This window comes from Ricinus communis, chromosome 9 (genome assembly GCF_019578655.1).
Source record: "Ricinus communis isolate WT05 ecotype wild-type chromosome 9, ASM1957865v1, whole genome shotgun sequence".
In the NCBI taxonomy this organism is placed as follows: domain Eukaryota; kingdom Viridiplantae; phylum Streptophyta; class Magnoliopsida; order Malpighiales; family Euphorbiaceae; genus Ricinus; species Ricinus communis.
In genome coordinates, this window is record NC_063264.1 from 3,088,825 (window position 1) to 3,104,439 (window position 15,615).

Below are 15,615 nucleotides of genomic sequence, written 5' to 3' on the forward strand. Positions count from 1 at the left end.
TTTAAGCTACGAAGTAGATATTAAGTATAATTTTATATTTTTAATACACTCTGACCTGAGAATTATTATTAGACTTAGAAGCGTAATTAAATAAAGACTTATTTCAGTTTTGACTGAAATATTTAATTAATTATATAAAATTAGTCAATATTTTATTTTCGGCTAAAATATGAAAACGGAAGGACATGATCAATTTTGATTAACTGTCTTTTGACTCAAAATGCAAGATGCGAGACTTCAAATTTTGAGACCACCAGTTTTTAACATTTATGAAATACCAGTGCCAAAAGAATACTTACTGATATAAGTTTCCATGCATACAGTTCATATTAATCATCTATGGATGTAAAACTTTCATACTGCTGATAACTAACAAATATAATGCAGCAAGTCCGACCCATAAACAGGAAATCGTATAGGCTACAGGCTGTTGATACATTTCAAAAATTTGTACCTGAATTTGATCCCACCAGTGCAATGTCATTATGGCGTAACAAGTTTTCTGCAAATCTGCAGATCAATGAAAGAAAGCAGAGCCCAGGTAATAAGCTGAAATTGCCTTCATATAGTTAATGGGCAAAGGGAGACCCCTTTATTGCCCTGTTGCAGGCCAATTATATAAACAGGTCATACTTAGGCTAACATAGTGCTTCTCATTGTACAGCATGTCCTTCGGTTGTCAGAAATTATAAATTTCAATAGTTCATCATGGGTGGTCAAGAATTGGATGTGATTTTTCCAAGCCTTTTTCACCGCACCACTGAACACCATTTTTATTATATTTGTATTCTAGCATATTGTTCTATCTGATTCTTTCACTGTCTAATCTTCAAGTGGTACCATAGCATATGAACTTGATACGAATATTTATTTTCAAATATAATTACACATACGTAGTGGAGCAATAAATATTTTCAAACCTAAAATGATGCACCTGGGATTGCTGTCCATTGCATTCAGTCAGAAAGATTCTACTTTTCAACTTTCCCCTCCTTTCTCCATAATTCAGCCCAATTCCCATTTTTCATCTTCTCCACATCTGCCTTTATCATTCTAAACAGTTGCTTTCTTCCATGTTTTCTAAGCCTTCTCTGTTCCTTTCCTTCTCTTAAAAACAAAACAAAAGAAAAGTTATAATCAGGCTTCACCCAGTGTTCAAATTACTTCTCACATCTTGTAAAGATCTTACAAGTTTCGAACTTATTGATAAAATTCTCTTTTCATTTCATCAACTCTATAACCCTCTCTTGAGATCTCATAATATTATTAAGAAATATTCTAAAAATATAAGGATATCATAATTTTAAACTCGTAAAAATTTATTTTAGAGGCATTCACTAATCCACTGATACATATTTTATATATATTGCTGACAAATAATATGTATAAAATAATTATGAAATTTAAAAGAAGTTTTTTTGCCAAATATAAAACACTTAAATTATATTATTTATCTATAGATCGAATGCAATGCACTGACAATAGCGAAGAAAGAGCACTAAAAAGAAAATAACTCCAAAAGCATAAAAATATAATATTGATGAATTTTAGAGTGTCGTAGTTATAATAATTTTTTAATACTTTATATATTTATTGAACAAAAATTATAAAATTTTAAATTAATTTACATAAAAGCTTTTTTTTTTTTGAAAAACTTATATAAAAATATTTTAGTATGTAATTCTTTTATAAAATTTACATATTAAAATATTTTATATAAAAGTGACTCAAATTTTATAATTTTTTTTAAATAAATACATAAAAGTATTAAAAAGTAAAATTCACTTATAATATTTAGTTCCTTTATACAAAATATTTCATTCAAGTTGATGGGCCTGCTTTATTAAATCAATGGAAAAGCAGACCAATTCTAAGTGAAGATCTACGCAGGCTTTCGAGTTTTGACTACTCAAATGTTGGGTTTGATAATCCCAACTCTAAACCAAAAGGCATAGCCTTCTTGGGCTAAAAATGTTGTGTTCTGCTACAAAATCAATTTAATATAATGATTAGAAAAATTAATTTGATTTAATTAGTTCAAATTTGATTAATCATACCTACCCTCTCCTCTTAACTAGTTACACTTACCCGTATATATAAACAAGTCCTTGGTTGTCTTGAACAAGAAGGTCTGCTTGATGGTGCACCGAAGCATACAGATGGAGAAACAAAAACTTATCATTTGAAATTGAAGGAACGTACCACTTTTAACATTGAATATGTGGCCAAGAAATATTAATTCATTTTTTAATTCATTTATCAATCAAGTCTCTATTTGTCAGAATACAAGCCAAATTATAAATACAAAAATCAATATGCTACGGATAGATTAGAAAATGGGTGCTTTGGTTTTCTCATTATGTAATGTTTTCCTTCAATTTTGCTTTGTCCATGAGCTGTCCTGTGAAAAGTGTAAGAAAATCTTGCATATGCTTTTAGCTCTGTATAAATTTCAAGTCCAATGTTAGCTCTGTCTTCTCCTTGCCAGGAGTTAGGGTCGAGTAACTATTAATGAACAAGCTTTTGATCGCCCTTTATTTATTTATTTGTGTTTATTTAATATGCATTATGCATGTTAATCTTAAATTACATGTATCGATTGCAGGGGGCAGCTATGGGAACTTTGAATTATGCTAACTGTAGATAAAGTTTAAGCCATCTTACATTTGACAGTAACCCCATTTGTGCCAATGGTAACTGTCCTTACTCAAGATTGCTCCAGAGGCTTAGTTTGTTAGTTACATAAATTGGGAAATATGGTGAGAGATTAAGGTACTCATTGACCATTTTTTTTTAATAATAAATACATCTACTTTTAGATATGAACATAATTTAATTCTATAAAAAAGTTGTGTCTTTCTCTGGGTAACCTATAACAATAGGTGTATTTAAGACAAGAAAAGAAACAAGACACTGAGAAAAATCATTGGCTTGAAATGGTTTATGATAATCAAAGGTAGAGAATAAGAAGGTTCCTAATTAGGAAAATTCATCAACAGTATCTTAGTATAGAGTTACTTTTTGATATTGCTAAATCTCACTTTCCAGTCAGCAAAAGTATGCTACCTGCCTACGTATACACTTTTAAGGCAACCAATGGCTAGGTGGAGATACGAGAGACAGATACTTCTGTAAGACTCTTTCATTCACTACAAAGCTAGTGTTTACTTAAAACACAAACAAACCCCACGAGTGTATCTACGTCTATGCTATTCCTCCCCACAAAAACACAACATAATATAACAGCATGTAAATGAGGCTTCAACCGAAAGATTTTTCCTTTTTTTCGCCCTTCATTTGTATTTAACACAGGATCTTGCGTTGTGTATCTATATACATTATCTTATCTTTGTATCATTTGTTGATGTGTACTATTTTTTCATGAAGTAATGTTTGTTTCTAGAAATATGTTTGTGTTAGGGGCAGGAAGTGAGTTTGTAAAATTAAGAAAGTGTACAAAGCACAGATGATTGGTGGGGGTGGCTTCCTTCTTCTTCTACAAGGAAAAAAAGGGCTTGAAAATGACATTGCACCAAGATCCAAAATGTGAATTGCATGATTGGACTGCAAGGGAATGTGAAATTTATTCATTTTTCTTTTTTTCTTTTGTTTTTGGTCTCATCAACAGTGGCCTTATTTAGTTCACCCTTGCCTAAGCAAAACCTTACAGTTTTTCTGTCTCTCTTGTTATTTTCCCTCCCATTTCTCTCACTTACATGAGCCACGCCCACTTCTCCAAATGGGCTGGCTGCAATCCCTCCTCTCTCCACTGAGGAAGCTTTGGTTTCGTCTGCATTCAACTCCAAAAAAGAGTACGTAATTATTTATGCCCATATATAGCTGCATTTTCAGTATCAGTATATGTCGCTTATGCAGGATGATTTCTGTGGTTTTCCTTGAAAAAATTGCATACATTAATACTTCATTCATTATCAAATATCTCTAACATCTATCTTGTCTTTCTGCTTCCTGGGTTCTTTTCCTTTGCTGGAAAATTCAATCTAAATTCATCCCACCAACCACCAACTCCTCTGTTTACTTACCTGAAACAAATTAATACCAAATAGACAACATCCAGGTCTGCAATCTTTCTTTCTTTCTTTCTTTCTTTTCTGATTACTCCAAACAATCCATTCATCTATGACCAATCTCCTTTACAAGTTTCTCTAGTTAATTCTTGGTTCCATTGAGAAAAATATTCTTGCTTTTGAACTCACAATTAAGATTGTATCTCAAAAGATTTCTTTAATTTGCTGCAATATGATGATCAAACTTTATTCTTGGAGATTCTGTTTTTCTCAACTGAAATTTGTTATTAACTTTCTCAGGAAGAGGGATATACATTCTATACGAGGATGTGAAGTCTTGCCCTTATGAAGATGTACATGTCCTATGGTCAATACTAGTGGAGGCACATACACCTTCCATGCCATCAAAACAATGAAGGGGAAATACCCAGTACAGAGTCACAAACAAATGAGAGTTATATGTACATAAAATATTTATGATGTTTTATATACTCCTCTGAGAGGCCTTTTTTTCCTTTTTCTTTTTCTAGTTTTTGCTTTTCAAGTTACTTGTCATCTCAGTTACATAGTAGAACATCACTTCCCTTGTCTCATTTATGTTTCTCCTTTCTTTTCTTCTCTTCCTCTTTTAAACTTGACAAACGATTTTAACTTTCCTGACTCTAATACTGGCTTGCATTGCAAAGTTCTAAACATGCTTAATACTTAAGAACTAAATGAAGAGGCTAAGGGTGAATTGTAGCTCTAGTCTTTTTTCTTCAAAAAAAAAAACTATTTTAGCTTCTTATTGTTGCCTTGTCAGTTTCAGCAGTTGGGAATAGCAGTTTGTTTCTTGTTTTCATATCCTACTGAAGTTGACCATTGAAAACTATCGAATGGATGGGTCAACATACAATGATATTTCTAAAACCTTCAATAAAGTCGTATACAATCGCTAACCACAAGCAATCAACAGTAGTATTCAAGTGGAAAAAAATGAAAAGAAAAGACAATACCAATTCTACAAATTGTATTGCATCAGGAAACACTTTCTTTAATGCTAAATATGCGTCATGTTTGTTTATATTTAATTGACAAATCTTACCTAACATGATAAACATATTCTAATTCAGGAGCTGCTTTCCCAATTTTTTTTTAAGAAAAAAAAAAGGATTTAAAAGCTTTAAGTGGGGAAAAGGCAGGTGTCCAGTTGAGCAATAAAAAAATGAAAATTATACTTGAACTTTAACAAAGAACATAGAGCAAATTTAAAAACAAGAGGGAAAATCTCGTATATGCCATGTTTAGCACTCGAAAATATGAAAAATAATCAGATTCGGTTTTCATTTTTGCTTTTGGCATATATTTAAGGTGTAGGTGAGCATGGGTCAGTGATGATATGCTACAAGGAACCTACATCACCCATCTTGATGTGAAATTTAATGTTCTTTTAAATGCTAATTTAAGATGTTGTGTTGGAATTTGGAAGTAGAGTATTGTCGGCACCAGAACATTAATCCTGAGTTCCTGACAAAACATTGTAATTCTGTCTACATGTTCAATAATAAAAGTTGTCTGTAGCCTACACAACTTCTGAATGAAACTTCTCCTTTTTCTTTCTTTGAAATGCCATTTATGAATGAAACTGAAATCGCTAACTTTGAGGCAATTATTAATGAACAAGTCATTTTGTGCAGCTTGGTTGCATAGTTTTCGCAACGATTTTCTGCTATAAAACACAGGTTTCTCATATTACGTTGGAATGTATCAGTATTTTGAAACACGGACCGGAGCAGCAGTTCAATTGAAAATCGAACCGATGACTGATTTGATTTAGCAAAGCTTGGATTCAAATTTTTTACTTTTTATTTTATATTTTGTATTTTGATTCTTCATTTTAACTCTAAAAGCATTATGTTATCGTCTTTTTAAAAGATCAGCATGTTGGACTATAGTTTGGAAGAGTCAAAACCTGTTAGATCAAGGAACTATTTAATTGAAGGGTTCACCAACTGGTTTCGCTATAAGTGAAAGAAAAAAAAGGGAATTAGAAAATATTGGCAATCGTAGTATCTACATTCACCACTGACATACACATAGTGTTCACTTTGAACTTGCAATAACTTGAAGCAAATGCAAGAGTTATTATCAAATTGATTAATGGGCTTTTCACTAAATCATGATTCATAATATAAGAGTTTCCTCGACAGAATTTACGACATTCTAATAGGATAATGAGTACAATTGCATAAAAACCTGGTAAGCCGGAGGCAGGTGAAAAATGACACCATGCATAAAGGAAACCAGAGGATTTTCTTTATTCAGTGCTTCAAACTTGAAAGGTCTTTCAATCAGCCTCAAAGCTACAGTTCTGCAAAAATTTTACAAAATTTTAGCTTACGAAAGAACAGGAAGACCTAACAGTGTTAAAATATAGATATTTGAACACAGAACTCAGAATGGAATGTCAGTGCAATAAAGGCATCATGAACCAACTTATAGATGTCTATAAGCTCGAGTCACGGAAGCCACCCTATGAAATTCTTTCCCACAATAAGGAATTATCACTGTGGTGTGTGGCAAACGAGAAGAATCCAGTTACTCAAAGCAGTATAAGTTTCTCTGATTAATCACCGTAAGATAACAGCAATTCTTAATCAGATATAGTAGTACTTATCCAAAAACTTATTCCAGTTCAGATTTATGAAGGGCAGAAAGAACGAAATAAAGTTTTTGTCACTGCAAAGAAAATCTTTGCTGCCTACAAACTTTTACCAAAAACACAACCGATGTTCTGATCTTTGAGCCAAAGTGAATAAACTTAAGGGAACTCTCAATTTCCAGTCTGCTCCAACTAGAAACATAGGTTCATTAAAAAAATTGTCTACTTCATCTACTTGAATATATAATCCTGACAACTTCAGCAAGACAATGAAAGAAAATGTGGTCTTAGTCTGTGTGTAACACAAAACAATTAGTAAAAGAAACTAGATATGATTGATTCTAAATATCAGAATTATGTACTTCAGTTAGGAGGCCAAACATGTGATATCTTCTTTATTCTGCTTCTCTAAGTCATATTTTAAAATGTCACATTTACTGTAACAAGCTAATTCTATCTTTGCAAAGAAACTTATGAAAAGCAATAATGAAATGGCTGTATTCTGAGCAACATAACTGAAGTTAGAGAAACGAAGGGATAAATGATGTCTCGACATATGAGGATGCTAAGGTATCGTACAGCGTTTGCTCAATGAATATAACTGACTTGTATCATGCCTTAATGAATGAAACTAAACAATTCTGTTTTACCACCTGAGATCCCAGAAATTACAAGGCTGATGGAGATGAGCGGTCCACCACGCCTGGCAGCCAATCTACAAAGTACCCTAGGCAGTTATTCTCTGCACGAGAGAGGGCGCTGAGGGGAGTAACAGTAATCTGAAATGGATGCAAATATTTTGTTAACTATGGGAAATTCTATTCAGATAAGTTGCAACATATGACATGAAGATACACACATATCCTTCCTGAAGAAATTTGTGATCTGAATCTTCATCATCAACTTGGGCTCCCCTTACCTATAAGAAGAAGGGCAAGCATTCATAAATTTAAGTACAGCAACATTTAATAAAAAGACAAGCAGGAAACATGGAGCTTTATTTCCTTTCCTGTTAATTGGTAATTGGTCAATGTACTCAAAACATTCAGATCAACATGAAACAGTTCAGAAAATTTGTATTAGTACTGACTCGACTGATTCTATAGGTCCACTTCTATAGCATTATGAACTACCACTCCAGTTTTCTTCTTTGAGAAGAATGTCTTTCCCACCTAGATAGGAGCAAAAAGTGGTCTAGAAGAAGGGAAAAGGAATTAAAATGTAAACACTATTTCTCAAAAGACAAAAAGCAAAGGTAAGAAAGAGGTGAAGGGGGAAGGTAGACATCTCATTATTTAGTCCAAGATGACAGAGAATCACTCATCCTTCTCTGGGAAAAAGCTTAGATTTAGAAAAAAGAAAAAAGATATTGAGAAAATATTATGATAACAACAAAATTATCAGCTTAGCAGAAACATGGACGAAAAACTTTTTACTAAAGAGATAAGCATATGATAAAGAAAGAACGGGGGGCCTACTTCTCTCCTGAACCACATTTGTTCTTGAGATTCATTTGATTCATCAACTTCTGTTTCTACTGCTGACTTTGTGTCCATTGTCATGGTTGATAACATTTTCCTTCCTTCCATGCCAGAATGAACTTGCCTCCAACCCATCTTAAATATGCTTCTTCCCTGCCTAGTTAGCTTATACCCCTTATGAAAGCACAAGAAACAGCCAAAAAACCACAATAGCATTTCAGTTCGTATGCATAACAGCATGGCTAGAATGGGACATGCCATACAGTCCACAGTCAAAGAATTTGCAACACATAGGATTATAAGAATGACAAAAATTAATGAGTAATAAAATACCCCCCACCACCAAATGGATCCTCTTTCTTCAGAAGTCCCTCATTAAAGACAATATTACTGAAGAAAATTATGGATCAGAGAAGAAATGTATTTCAGGTGAAACAAGAACCATGCATGCGCCCGTATCTGTTTTTAAGCTTACACCATGTTGGAACCAACAGAACCATTAAAACAGAACATTTCATAAATCAATTACAAACATTTGTCAACAAGGAATTCAATTTATGGTTCCTGACAAGTGTTGGCTTCCTTTTATGCCAGATACTTGGATCAGTTTTCACTGATATTGAAAATGAAAAGAAGAAGCATCCAAAAGGATTCTGATGCTAACATGTTTTCTTACTTTAAAGTGGGGTGGGGTGGCTAACTCAATGGTAGAGTACTCAGCTTTCAAGTGCGGCTAATATACCGAAATATTCTAACAAGCTAGTCTGCAATTTACCTTATGATTGGCAACATTTGTTGGCAAATCTATATTCAGAAAACAGCCCGACTGATAGGTTCGATTCTTAATCTCAACAAGTATTGCACTAATGATAGGTTCGCAAGCCTCAGCACCAAGTGCGAAGTCCTGAATAGTGCTCTTACCTCCAACCCTACAAGTGTCAAAAATAGTCATAAGGAAGCAAATTACTCTTTGTACATGTTAAAAGAAAATTAAAAAATAAAAATGAATTCCTGAGAAACAATTGTAATTCATTAATAAGAACAAAATTCTTCTTGTTGATCAGGGTATATGATATGCCAGCTTACCAATCATAGGAAATGGAGATTGAAGGTACACCAAAAAAGAAGGCCTCCCGAGCACCAGCAACTGTGCCAGAGTAAACACTGCAATTTTCTGAGAAGCTTATAAGCATAAACCAGAAGATGCCTAAAACTAAAACACATAATGACAGGTTACTTGGAAGCCATAGAGGTTACGTGGGAATTTTTCTTGTTCGATCATAATATTACAGTACGATTACTGCCCCTGAACTTATTTCAAGTTTTCTTTTTTCAAACAAAATTTTCACTTTCAAAAAGAGGAAGGGAGGGAAGATGAGAAGACTACAATAGGGAAATGGAATTCTGCAGCTGAAAATTGAAGAGAATAAAAAGAATGCATAGAAGCATAATGGTACTAACATGTGATAGCCACAGTTGCTCCCCATGTTTATACCACTGATCACCTGTGAAGAAATAGAAAAATCAATATATCACCACCTTTATGCAGTGCAGCTAGCTGATCAACAGAATCTAACTTCTTGTGACAAGAATGTGTATAATCATCTTATCCAGCACAGAACAGTCATTCAACAATGTGACTTCAAATAAGAAAGAAATGAGCAAAGTGTATCCCAAAATAAGAGAAATGAGTAAAGATACTAAGCAAACCCATCCACTCTATAAATGAGTTGATTTACACTTTCATAGCTACAGATTAAGCAGAGAGTTACCAGATCAGGAACTGAAGGAAAAAGTGCTGTTGAGACTCCTAAAGAAGCACAATCGGCCGGAGTTCCTGCAGTTACATGTAAAACTTCAATTATTGCTGAAATAGTAGTGAAGGTTAACTAATTATATAAGGAAGAGGATCAATTGCAGCACAAATTGGAAATAGTGATAAACAGTCTCTTCTCTCATACTTACTTTGAGATAAATAAATAAATAATAAATAAAATGATTAATGCTTGCATTTTCCTTACTAAAAACAAATAATGACAAGTGCAAAACATTCAAAAAGTGCTGTATATATAAATTATACAAACCAGTTATTATTCCAAAGTATCTAATCAACTCACTGTATTATACACAGTATATATAAAAGATTATAAATATGTTAGAAAAGAAATATACCTGAAATTGCATAAGCTAAGGTTCCTTCAATATCTACTCGTCGAGCTGAAATAGGATGGCGGTAAGTAATTGAATGACTAACAGCCGATTTTTCACTGTAAGAATTACTCAACATTATAGGAAGAAAAAAAACATATCAAACCGCAATAGAGAAGTTTCTGTTTTAAAAATCTCGAAAATTAAGCTAAGAAATTATTTTAACAAAAAGTAGAACGTACGAATCAGGTGCGCAAACAAGGATACGGAAACGGTTAGTAGCAACAAGGACGCGAACGAGAGAGCGGAGTCCAGGAGCGTCAATACCGTCGTCGTTGGTGATCATGATCGTCGGCTTTTGATCAGAGCTGTTTTCCATTTCAGATAGAAATTAAAGCAGAGTGTAATGGAGGAATTGAAAAGGAGCAACAGAGAGTGTGATTAATTGAGGGAGCGAGAGAGCAAGTCCAGGAAATAATAATGTTTTAACTGACGATGACAAATAGAATAGACTAATATTTCACATACAACAAACAGTGAGAGACTGAGCAGATGAATGGGAAGATTACGTGGAAAGTGACGTTGAGATAATGGGATTGTTTGTTATTGGTTATTGTGTTTTCGCATTCTATTATTTGCATGGGAAAAGTATAAACAAGTACCTCGTGGCCTTACCATTTTTCACTTTTAGTTCTTTATGATTTCTTCTGTGTTATTGTGGTATCCTCTCCGCATTTTTTGGTCTTTTTTATGTGTTGTATTAATCAATTTTGCTTTAATTTCTTTTTATGTTTTAATATTTTACCATTTCAAAAGGTAATAGGGAGAACAAAAATGTTGTCTATATTTTATTTTTATATCTCTGTAATTATCTGTTAGCATTACGTATCATTTTTTTAAAATCGTTTTTTTGAGATATATAAAATTAAATTAATATTTTTGGCTCAAAAGTTAGTCCTTTGATCAGAGTTAAAATAAATAATTTTTTTAATTACTCTTTAGTTAACTTGTCAAATGTAATATTATTAATTTTAAAAAAGTAACGCACTTAAGAATTCACAAGGTAACTTAGATAAAAACTACAAATTAGAATATTAAAATGAGAAAAGAGCAGTGATCTTTTAAAGTCAATTATTAACTCTTATAATAAGTAAATTTTCACGTTTAGAACAATTTAACCCAACTGTGTCCATTTATGAGATAAAAATATAACTTTGAATTGCTGAAAGGTGGCCATATCAGCTTATATTAAACGGTGTCGTATAATTGGAATGGGTTTTGCTAATGGAGTATATCACAGTCTTCAAATAGCGTGAAAGAAATCATAAGGTGTAAAGTGAAGAAATGTGAAAGCATAAGGTTTCTTTTTGAACTTTTCCTTGTAATTGAACCGAGTATCCTCTTCTCAATCATCAATTATAGGGGCTGCCTGCCCTGGTGCTGGTGGTGGGGAATATATGCTTCTTTTTTTTATTACTATTTTTCTTTTCAATTTGGAAATCATTCCCATTTATATTATTAAGTGATATCATGTCAATGATTCTTTTTTCATCTGATTTGCATTTCACGTGTTAAATCTGTGTTTTGCTTTTTCTGTTATATGTTAGCTCTTTTATTTGCCAATAATAGATTATAACTTTCATGATCTAATAATTAAACAATATCTAATCAATAAAATTTTCTTATTTATTTTTGTACGCTGTATATAATGATATATTCCACATAATAGCTGAATAATTGATAAAATATATAAATATTTTTTAATAAGTATTAAAATATTTAGAATACGTATTGTCAATTTAATAAATGAATGATAAATAAAAGTAATCGAAATCTTTTGAATGCCACGTTAAATGGTTGTTAAGTGTTACACCTTCTAATAAAAGGGAGACAAAATCTCAAGTTGGAAAATTGTGCTTGATCATATTTAAAGTGAGTGAAGGATAAGGATACTCTCACATAACATAACCCTATAATGTACCTCTCAATAACTAGTACATATTATTGTGTTTGAGAATGGTTTGTTCTCATGGTCATCTCGATCTTTACTATTTAGAATAAACATAGATCCCATAACAAAAATCTTAATAAATTATTAATCAAAAAATAAGTTACTTGATAATCTCCTTCCAACTATTCGCAATGAATTGGGCAATTAACTTCGACAAATAAATGATCTTTTGATTATTTTTCTTAGACTGTAAAACAAAACCTAGCCCATTGAAGAGGAGACCATGGAGTTATAATCTCTAGGTTTTTGGAACGAAGCCCATTCAAAAGATGGGAGAGGGAGAGAGTTCAGGATGGCATCCAATCAAGTAATGGTATTGGGCCAACTTCTTTTTCCTTCTTTCCAGTGAACTTCGGCTCATCTATTGCTCACTTCATTTGCACAGTAGAGGTGGAGAACAATTACAATCTAATGAGAAATAATTAAAAAGTGATTTTTTACGTCCTTGAATAATAGTTTGTAAGAAGAAAAAATGAGTTAAAGAAAATTTTTATTTTAACATATGTACTTACTTTTGGAATATGAGATTCAAATTTATATATAATTTTATAATTTTTTTATTAATTTATTGATTTATAAATTACATTCCTAATTAAATACGAGCTTTAATTTTAAAAAATATCATATTAATTATATTTTAATATTATATTAACTAATTAATAGTTTTCTAATCATATAATAATACTAATTCTATCATAAAAAATAATAATATTAATTATATTTTAATATTATATAAATTAATAAAATAGTTTAATAATGATTTTAATTCTAAACTATAATATCTTAAATGATATTTTTAATTTTATATTCAATAATGAATTAAAATTTTAATTTTAAAAATAGTAATATCAATTATATTGATATATTAATTTATATAATATTAAAATTAATTTTTAAATAAATTTTATGCTATAGTATTAATAAAGTTTTAGAATTTAATAAAAATTAAGAATATTTAAAAATAATTAGTTTGCTATTATTTTTTATAATTTTATAAATTAATATTAAATATTAAATTTTTATTATATTATATCCATCAATTTGATTTTATAATTAAAATAATAATAACGGGCGGTACAACGTATAGTTAAATGACTAATTTAAAAATAAATTCTTTTATTGACTGCAAATTCTCAAAAAAAAAAAAAAAAACCTGTTCAAAGAAATTTGAACACAAAATTTTCAATTCCTTCCTTTTTTTCTGTTCTCACTTTCTTTCCTCAAATACGAAACAAACATAGTTTTACCTATTAATAAAAGTTACTAGTCATTTACCTCCGGACTGTGCAGTTACTAAATTTAATTGTAAGAATTTTTAATTTAAGAAGGATTTACAATTCATAATATGTTATATAAGATTACAAGGTTTAGTTAATTTACTAATTAATATATTAATTACATACAAAAAAATTAAAATATAATAATATTTCTTAAAAATTATGAATCATTATTTAACTAGGAAAATATTACTTCCTAAGATTAGAATTATATCTTAATTCATTTACTAATATAATAATTTAAACAAAAATATTAATTAAATAATAATATAATAATTAAATGTTAGAAACAAATGTACATATTAAAGTTTTTATGTTTTAATATTTATATGTAGACAAAATCTTGGAATTCGGAGAAGAAAAACTAAACATGTTCATAAACAAAAGCCAGCACTCTAACCTGTAAAACATAATAATATAATTAAAACATTATCACAAGATGTGTAATTGTCAGTCACATGCATATTCCTTCAATACATTACGTATACACATGTTCACATAATCCTTAAAATTTTCAAAAAGAAAATTGCTATGGGCAATGGACTGCGCTTGTTTGTAAATTGAATTGTGTTCGGTTCAGATTAAGGATAAGGATTCAAATAGGACCACTGACTACTAAATTGTTCTTAACACTGTTAGACCACATGATTTAAGAAAAGTGAACTGATTCTGTTAGGCATAAATAGAGAATAGAGTAGGGATAATTAATTAATTAATGGGTGAAGACTCTTCAAATTATTAAATGCATGCAGTTTAAAAATACTTAATTTAAAGTAATAGGATTTTGTTTAAAATTATTTATAAAGTGAATTTGCAACTTAGTATAATCACTAAATAAAATGTGTTATTGAGTTGGAATTTACTAACACAATTAATAATTATCAAAAGAAACTCTCTTTTTTCTTTTATAAAAAAGGCTATATTTATATTTTGATATTCACAAGTTATATATATATATATATATATATATATATACTTTTATGTCAAAATATATTTATTTATATTTATGAATGATATATATATTTGTAATTTATTTAAGAAAAATCAGTGAGAAGGGGTTTATTCTAAAGTAACGGGGATCCAAAGATATTATTGTTTAGAAAAGAATTGGACTTTTAGGAAATAGGATAGTTTGTCATCAAAGTTGTCTGTATATAAGATTTAGGTTTATCCACAGTCTAGATTGAAAACTTGGGGAGATTAAAGGCATGGATCTTGATGAAATGGTACTTTGTAGTTGTTCAGGATATTTTATATAGTTCGACAAGTGAAAGAGGAAAGGTTGAAAGAAGATACACATATGCCATGTCGTATTTTGCAGGAAAAGAGGAGAAAAGAAAAAGAAAGTAAAGAGGAGTAACCCAATATTTGATAGAAAATACCATCACTTACAAGGCAAAGAAAAGTTTAAGAAATATAGCTGCATTAAAATAAAATTCTAAATATGAATGATTATTTTTTAAATAAATAAATAATATATTTTTCTATTTATTAGTAGTATAATATTAAGAAATTGATTGAAGTTTGTGACTAAATCTGTGGTTTGAATTGAACATGGGAATGAAGAAGAATAAATGATTACTCCTGAGGCTAACAGTTTTGCAATATCAATTACGTGCACTTATACTATCATATTAAATAGCATGTTATTTTTATTTATTTATTTTATTTTTTAATATGAGATACGGTTGTGATGTTTTAATATGTATTTTATAGGCTTATGTATATAAAAATCAGTGGACGATTAACAATGTAATAAAAATAGTTATTCTTTTATATAAAACATAAAATAAATTTTCGTAATAGTAATAGATGATAACGATAAATTCCAAACCTATATACTAAAAAACGAAAATATTAACAAAATTATTCTCTAATTGTTACTGTAACTTTTTTCTTACAGGATTGAAAAAACTGATTTTGATATTTGATATACTGAAACAATGAGATTTACAAAGCAGACATGGAGATGGAATGTGTCTCTTTGCCTTGCGCTAATATTAAAGGGTTACAGGGGGGCAATTCTTGT

The 15,615-nt window shown here is 30.5% G+C and overlaps 1 protein-coding gene and 1 long non-coding RNA gene across 3 annotated transcripts; one reads left to right on the forward strand and one right to left on the reverse strand.

The window, feature by feature from the left end:
* The first annotated feature begins 3,818 nt into the window (after nucleotides 1-3,818).
* Nucleotides 3,819-4,621, forward strand: LOC125371156. The gene is made up of 2 exons (XR_007217468.1): nucleotides 3,819-4,078; nucleotides 4,329-4,621. It is a non-coding gene; the product is annotated as an uncharacterized LOC125371156 (long non-coding RNA).
* A 1,488-nt stretch (nucleotides 4,622-6,109) lies between these two features.
* LOC8280933 (5'-nucleotidase SurE) lies at nucleotides 6,110-10,849 on the reverse strand. 2 transcript variants are annotated; one of them, XM_048379630.1, is made up of 10 exons: nucleotides 10,541-10,849; nucleotides 10,323-10,429; nucleotides 9,923-9,987; nucleotides 9,612-9,655; nucleotides 9,237-9,314; nucleotides 8,926-9,079; nucleotides 8,148-8,324; nucleotides 7,529-7,588; nucleotides 7,323-7,448; nucleotides 6,110-6,378 (listed from the first exon to the last, which is right to left on the reverse strand). In XM_048379630.1, the coding sequence occupies exons 1-9, from the start codon at nucleotides 10,675-10,677 to the stop codon at nucleotides 7,338-7,340; spliced, it is 933 nt and encodes a 310-aa protein (XP_048235587.1). In that variant the 5' UTR covers nucleotides 10,678-10,849; the 3' UTR covers nucleotides 6,110-6,378; nucleotides 7,323-7,337. The 2 variants fall into 2 exon arrangements, with proteins under 2 accessions (XP_048235587.1, XP_002517148.1); XM_002517102.4 differs by having other exon boundaries at nucleotides 10,323-10,417; nucleotides 10,541-10,842.
* Between the last annotated feature and the right edge of the window lie 4,766 nt (nucleotides 10,850-15,615).